This window comes from Saccostrea echinata, unplaced genomic scaffold (genome assembly GCF_033153115.1).
Source record: "Saccostrea echinata isolate AGI-Se365-2 ecotype Australia unplaced genomic scaffold, CSIRO_AGI_Sech_v1 ptg000012l, whole genome shotgun sequence".
NCBI classification, from domain to species: domain Eukaryota; kingdom Metazoa; phylum Mollusca; class Bivalvia; order Ostreida; family Ostreidae; genus Saccostrea; species Saccostrea echinata.
Window position 1 is genome coordinate 14435545 of NW_026889761.1, and position 7985 is coordinate 14443529.

The 7985-nt window shown below is 29.7% G+C and overlaps 1 protein-coding gene across 1 annotated transcript; it reads right to left on the bottom strand.

Annotated features, from left to right (window-relative positions):
• Nucleotides 1–321: 321 nt before the first annotated feature.
• On the bottom strand, nucleotides 322–2186 carry LOC133185993 (uncharacterized). Its single transcript, XM_061321275.1, has 2 exons — nucleotides 2046–2186; nucleotides 322–1791 (listed from the first exon to the last, which is right to left on the bottom strand). The coding sequence occupies exons 1-2, from the start codon at nucleotides 2076–2078 to the stop codon at nucleotides 985–987; spliced, it is 840 nt and encodes a 279-aa protein (XP_061177259.1). The 5' UTR covers nucleotides 2079–2186; the 3' UTR covers nucleotides 322–984.
• Between the last annotated feature and the right edge of the window lie 5799 nt (nucleotides 2187–7985).

The window sequence follows — 7985 nt, forward strand, 5'->3', positions numbered from 1 at the left end:
TTTCTTCAAATGGGAAACAACAAAAAATGTTAATGACAACAATAGCATCAGATCTTGATGAACAATAACGAAAATAAGTCGAAACAGAATTAAGATCATATACATTACATGATCGTCAAGTAATATCACTGTTTAATTTTAATTCAAAATTGAAATGAAAGACAATATGTAATCGAATACGTTAGCTACAAATATCACAACATATATGTCTAGAAATACAATCATCTTTGGTGACAATTAGGGAAGCAAAAGACTTCAAAATATTTTGAACAGTAAACAGACTATATAAAGCTACAAAAAAGCAATTCAGCCAACAAAAAAAAGTAAAAAGAAAAATACATAAAAATTAAACAAATATGCTTAAAACCTGATGACAATGGATGCATGGGGAAAATGACGATGATTATTTTTTCTTAAAATCGAATTTATTCGAATCAGATCTCGTTTGATTTAGAAAGTTTATTAAACAACTGGAAATTATACAAAGAAAGTACTTCTCACGAAATCGAAAATCAAATTGTGAAGATCAATGCAACATTTAAAAATTAAAAGAATAAAAACGACGAAACCTAGAATAGCATTAGTCAGAATAGTTCTTTTTAAAAGAAAGTAGCAAGCGGATTTAAAATAACAATATACATTATAAATGATATCACATTTAAAGTCATCAGTGCAAAGTTTTGGCAAACAAAAACATAATGCTGGATTTAGCAGGTTCCACGTTAGTATCCCCTCTAAATATTCCGTTTGTTGAGGGATCAAAACGATACTAAGTGTTCCTGTCTTCAAAAACATGAAAACTACATGCTCAAGTGTTGAGCGAGACAATAAAAAACTTTGTATTACGTTAATTAAATAAATACAACAAACTTCAGGACCATTTATATCAAAATGTACATAAATTAAAGATAAGTACAATATATAACTACAACAAGACAATAGTTATTCAAAAAAGGATTTTTTTCTTAATTTTAACAACAAAATTTAACGATTTTGTCCGAGAAAATCAAAAATTGACATACTGCTACCAAGTCTTTTCCTGAATAACCTACAATTACAAGACCCATTCACTTCAATTTTGGCCCACATTTCGTCACCGTGCACATCACGGACAAAAGCGTCAATATATATTTTTTTAGTCACACATTCGGACCTAAAATTATCCGTGTCGATTCCACGACACGATTGTCCCGAGTCCACACACTTGGTTTCATAAATAAACTGTTTTAATCGCTGGCCTCCCGACCATCGATGAGACAGAACTTGCACTGGAAGGTCATATTGAGTAATGGATTCATTAAGCTGGACCCACTCACTTATACTATCACAGACACTTAAAGGTTCGTGGTCATATTGCTCACTATGTCCCGTTCTACTTGAACGTCGCCTTCTGCTTTTCTTTATTCCGTGATTATGTCGACGTTTCTTATTTTGTTTTCGATTTTTCCTTTTATTTTTTCTTAATTTCTTTTGTCTCCTTTTCTTTTTACGGATGTTTTTAATTCTATATGCAACTGCTCTTTTTGTACGAGTTTTTATTCCCTCTGATGGTGGCAAACTTGGTTCATCTACAGAGAAAGCAACACGGGATTGTATTTCAAAAAGCCCGTTATTCACAACTGGGAAATAAGAATTGTCCTCCGCTCGATGTTCCCAATCTGTTGGTTCGTTTGGATGATTCAGAAGTAAACTGTTTCCTTTCTGATCCGTTTCGGTATTTCTTAATATCAAGGACTCAGCGGTGTTATGGAGCACCATCAGGATGAATATGAACATGGCTGCTGACCACGTCTGAAAAATGAGATTATAAATCAGTAGAATGGTGTGTTTAATGTTTTGATGATAAAACGGCTTACATTCTTCAAACATTTATTATCAGTTTCTTTTTCATTTATATAATACTTCTATTAATTGATTTGAATAATTTGAATTGATGTATCTCAATTTAATGGTTTGTTCTTAAATTGAACAAAGAGTAATGAATCATAAGATAAATTAAAAAAAGAGGGTTTTATAGAATTTCTTTTAATTAAATTTAAGCTTACCCTTATGTCCGTGAATGAATTTAAGTTACTCATGTTGTTAATTCCATTTACAGAGCAAAAAATCGTAAGTAATATAATCCATGATCTCCAAATTAATCATCAATATATGTCAAACTGTATTTTAATATGTCTCAATATTCCTTAAACACAGAAATTTAAAAAAAAAAAAAAACACCAGAAAAAATTACAGTCTATGATTCAACATCGCATTCATATATCACATACAAATAAATTTAAATAGTACGCACATATGAAAGACGATTTTCACAACAAAAGCCTAAGCACTATGCAGTGAGCGCACTGCATCTACTTATAAGCCAAGGAAAATCACTGAAGGCTTGTCAAGAGCGGGCACAATATATATAGGATTCTCGCGTTCTTCAGTGACAATGTCGCATGAGTCGTAACCGCCTCAACGAAGGTATACCAGGAGAGACACATATGCTGGTCCTCATATTAATGAATATATAGGTCATTTTGTGTGAACTTGAGGGCACGAAATGCTATGTAGACAGCAGCGATTAATTACTAGGAATTTGTTTGATAATTGATAAGTGACATACAATTGATTTTTTTTTTGTCTCTTAATCGTTGAGACTATGCGAGTTATCTTTTCTCTCACAACCATTTACTGCACTTAACCGGAAGATTAAAGTATTGTACTATCTTTTACAACTGCAAATTATATAAATGATAATGCTATTGGCATTTGGAAGTCGTTTTGGAAAGCTTTTTTTCATTTATACGAAATACAAGAACTACATCACAATAGAATTCTTCACTTACAAAATTTTGTGTAAATTTAATTGAAAAGAATATGTTTCAATTCGAAAAAGTATAATAATGTAAAGTCAGATGTGCATGTTTAGTCTAATAAAGTCATATTTTATACCAGTATTTGTCCCCGGAACTACGCGCAATATACAATGAGATATCTTTGGTTTTTTATATGAAATGTACAATAAATTTGCAAAATTTGGTTCGTAATTTAAATACTTTGTGTTGTCTTTAAATGCTTCTTGTACCACAAACAAGCAAGTTGGACGAAAAACTCTTTGATCAGCAGTATTAAACATATAAAACTATATGGTCCCAGGGAACTCTCTACAATAGGAATTTGTTGCGGTTAGAAGAAAAACATTAACATTTTGAACATTACGGATTTTAATGGAATTTCTATGCCTGTATTCAATTCTTTGAAGTGTAAAATTGGAAAGGACTTGAATGCCCCGGTGTTATGATTTTTGTATGTGAATCTTGCGAAAAAATTAATGTCGCCATATTCTTTTTATAGCATATTCCCCTTTTTTTTAAATGTACGATAAAATATCATGCACAAAGAAAATTAATTTCAACTAATAATTACTTTTTCTGGTTTTCAGCAGTCAGTCTATTTCAAAAGGGCTAATGTTGACTCAAAAAAAGTTCGCTATGCAGAGTTAATACTTTATTTACTGCAAGTTATTAATTTTAGATTTGTATCCTTTTTTTAGTTTTAATTTTGGTACAGTTCACTATATGACGTACGGTTATTTCTGCAAATATTATTCCTAACTCCTTTAATGATGTACTTCCGATTTTGCATTAACAAGTTATCTATTAAGTTATTTCCCGATCATGACAAGGAGCACACAACGGGTGTGACCGGTCGGCAGGGGATGCTCACTCCTCCATGGCACCTGATCCTACCTCTGATGTTTTGGAGGTCCGTGTTTGCTCTGCACCTATTTTGTAATGTTTAATGGACTTTTGAGCTTGAATACTGTTCGCTTTTTCCATATATTTCACTATAGAACCTAAGTTGTAGAACTTGTGTCTTATCCTTTTGACTTTGTCAATAAAATATGTTCAATTCAACAACTTGTTTTCACTTAAATAATTTTTGAAATGCAAGAATCCTTTGAAATAAAGTGAGCAGTGCGCCGTCCTACATACATTCTTATAAGATTTCTCATATGAACACATCATTGTTTACATAGTAACCGTCATCTTAGAGATTTTATGATATGACCTACCGCTATACAATGTACTCTGCAAGAAGAATATGTGCAGTAGAAAATGATACGTATAGAACTGACGCATACTTTACGAAGTTTCTGTCTAGTTAAATTCGGGAAACTAATGTCAGCTGATTGCAAACTGTGATGTCATTATTCATGCACGAAAACTAAGTTTAAAAATATATAATGGCACTGATACTTGTTTCTTTTATGACTTGCATAATAACAATGTTCATTTCCACCTTCATCAATTCGATTGTTATTCATTATTTGATGAAACTTTTTACTTTAAAAACAATTCAACCTCAATATTTTTAAAGGATTAATTTTTGACAAAGCTTCAATACGTCATAGAATTGGTAATTTTAAAAATGAGAGTGATTGAATACTCTGCTTGCCGATGAATATAAGATACCAAAATTATAAATCCAGGATATATGTATATGCATAACAAACAGTAATTAAAGTAACAAACAATTTATTCATGATGTAATTATAGCCATAATGTTTAAACAAAACATTAAGAAATCCGTTAGTTATAAGCATCAAACTTGTCAGCACGAATATTCTATAAAGTTGTTAGCGAACAAAAGAAAACCAACAAACAATTATAAACACACTCATAAATAGTGGATTTAAAAAAAATATAATGCAATATACTAATTAGGAAAATCAATAAGATAATACTTTAAGAGAATTTATAAGTCAAATATAAATAATGATATAACTATATTATTTTCAATCAGTTCTAAACTGTCTTTGTTATAAAAATTCTCAAATTAAAATAAAATTCCTTATAATTGAAAAAGAAATAAACGCAAAACATAATATTAAACAAAATACAATATAAGAATCCATGATATTTACTATTCATGATTTTAATAAGTTATATTTCACGTATTCTAGGTATTGATTTTGAAAAAAGGCATTTCAAAAAAATGTTAGATAAGAAAATATTAAATACATGTATTCATTACATGTTAATTCTTTAATTCTTGATTTAAAAAAAAAACAACATTTTTTATTGATTGAGCACTACGATGACTCATACATTGTTATGTATTTAAGTTTGTGGTATCCCTAACGTACATTCTTAAATTTATTTTAAAAACAGTTTTACACGTGGAGTTTAACGTGAAAATGTATAATTTAGTAATTGAAATATTATCCTAATTGAAGTAATAAAACATGTAATAATTTATTTTTCCTTTAAATAGTTTGTGTCACAATGAACTCTTGACGTCTCGCTGTATGTAACTTAAATAGAATATACTGAGGATGATACTTCACGAAGCTGTCAAAGAGTCAATTTATCTGTCATATGAAAATTGTGTAAACCGTTTAAGAGTTTTAAATATAATTTGTATATACAGATGAAAATGTATGAATAGAGAAATATAGTGAAAAAGACGAAATTCAAATGACTGTTTTACATTTGGATTGGAAATACATAACACAGTAATTCGTTTTACTAGAACTTGGGCCATTTAATTCTGACTGACGTTTTTATACTAATTGTTAGGCCATTATTTAAGCACTGAAATGTCTACGGATTTTTCCGTTTTCCCGATCATGACAAGGAGCATACGGCAAATGTGACCGGTCGGCATGGGATGATTGCTCCTGCACCTGATCCCACCTCCCATGTTTTTTGAGGTCCTTTTCTCTGCTCCCGATTTGTATTTTTTCAATGGACTTTCGCGCTTGATTCCTGTTCGTTATCGCTATGTTTTAATCATAAAATTTATGATTTTCTTTTTCTTAAGTAAACAAACTATATTAAAACTTCACAATCAAAATTCAATTCTCTTTATAATAACCTGAATTCTTAATGATTAAACATTATGATTTCTTTTCATCTCCAATTTCCTATATAAAAAAAGTTAACTTTCTCAAAATGTAAATGGTTAAGTCCTATTGCTAAAAACAGTATTTAGCTTTTTAAGAAAGTTGTGGTTTTGAATGTGAAAACTCAAAAAGATATTTAAGAAAATTTTATTATCTATTATTAAATTAAAATTGCTTCTTTCTACTAATTAACAATATCTGACCATAACAGTTGGTTGGCAATTATTCATATAATATTTTGATATCGTAAATTGTTGCATGATTTTTTTTTTTTAATTTTGAAAAAAAAAAATCAGCAGCACTCTACTCTTGTCTTAGGTCTATGAATAGTGCTGAAAAACAGCTGCTGTGTTGGGTATTCATAAGAAAGGGGTAATTTTGACAAATATTAAAATCTAAACTACAATTTATGTAATATTGCAATGCGCGTATTATATCATATGCAAAAGAACAGAAAGTTGATATTCAAATATATTAAATAAAAATATTTTTAATGTGTTCTTGTTATTCATAGATTTACGTGTGTATTTAAGTGTTACAATAGGAATAAACGTCTATGAAAGAAAAAGCGTTATCCAACTTACTCACCAATTCTACAATACAGTCCATTTCTGTTGATTTACAATGAGCATGTCTTGGCACATCTAATACTAATATATTTACAATGAATTATAATTTCTACCATTTATCACTATACAACTCCAATCGTGACGCAAAAAGTACGTTTTTTAGGGTAAGCGTGTTAACATTTCATTTTGACGAATAGAATTATTAGAACTTAAAATGTTTAGGAGAGTAAAATATCCCATCATCGTTTCCTACCTACTTGTAAATGAATAGCTCTCCTAATATTTCAAATAGAGGGAAATTAATTTCTTGAGCAACTCATTGATGTTAATGTTTTAAATTTAATCGTAAGAAATTATTTCCCCCCGAATTTTAAGAAGAATAAAAACGTCTTGGGAAACATATTTTATTCTGTATAAAACGTTACTTTCATGATGCAGTTTGTACAACTCAAAAGGAATATTTCTGTTTACTGACTGACCTTTTTTATAGAATGATATATGAAAATAAAAAAAAACAGTAATCGAACTCAAAAGTCAAATGAAATAACACATCTTGGAAGCAGGGCATGGACCTCCAAAACATCAAAGGTGGGATGAGATGTCATAGAGGAGTAAGCATCTCCTGCCGACCGGTCACACCACATTGTCCTCCTGTCATGATTGGGTAAACGAAAAGAAAATCCATAGAAAATTTAGTGTTAAAGCAATATGAGCTGCTTTTTGAGAATTTTATTTTGCTGTTAAAATGTGTTGTTATGATAAATTTGTATGTAATTTAAACCTTTATGATCATTTAGACTAGAATAAAATATCCAATTGTTATTGAAGAAAGACTTTTGTACAATGGAATATATAGTATTATGTAAGAAATCAATATTGTACAGGACGACAGTAATGTAATTTTGCTTCAATCAAAGCTTACAAATAGTTTTTTCATCGCAAATATGAACAACAGAAGTTTATAAACGTTCTTTTTTCTGTCATTGAAATAATTTTTATTTTGCAACAAAAATTTCAAACATCAAAGATGGAGCTCATAATGCTTTAAATAATGGCTTAATAATTTTTATGAAAAAAAATCAGTCAATATTCGACTTAACGATAGATTGTATTTGCTAGCAAGGCCACTGTATCGACCATAGAATTTGCGAAATATTGACCCTAGAAGAAAGAAACGATATTGACATTTTTAGTGCATGTTTGTAAAGTGCTAGTACCTGATCCATTTCCTGTATTTTCCAAAGGGTTTTGACACAATCTAGGCATGAATAGAGTCATATAAGCTTCTTTTTATTCTGAAACATGATGAATTTGGGTATTAATAAACTGTACAATACTTACACAAACTTTCCTGTCTTTCCTTAAACTATAATATGAAGCTTTAATTTCTCTAGAATCATGTAAATCTGAGGATTTTTTTTTCATATACTTAAATTGTATATTGCTCAATAATCATAAGCATTTATATTGTTTATTTATTAACAAACCAAAAAGTTCAAACCATGAAATGAAGATAACTCTGT

Bases quoted from the DNA above. Each gene is read 5' to 3' on its own strand.
- LOC133185993 (XM_061321275.1), bottom strand. From the start codon at position 2,078: ATGAGTAACTTAAATTCATTCACGGACATAAGG. The intron at 1,792-2,045 runs GTAAGCTTAAAT...CTCATTTTTCAG, and splicing joins ATTCATTCACGGACATAAGG to ACGTGGTCAGCAGCCATGTT.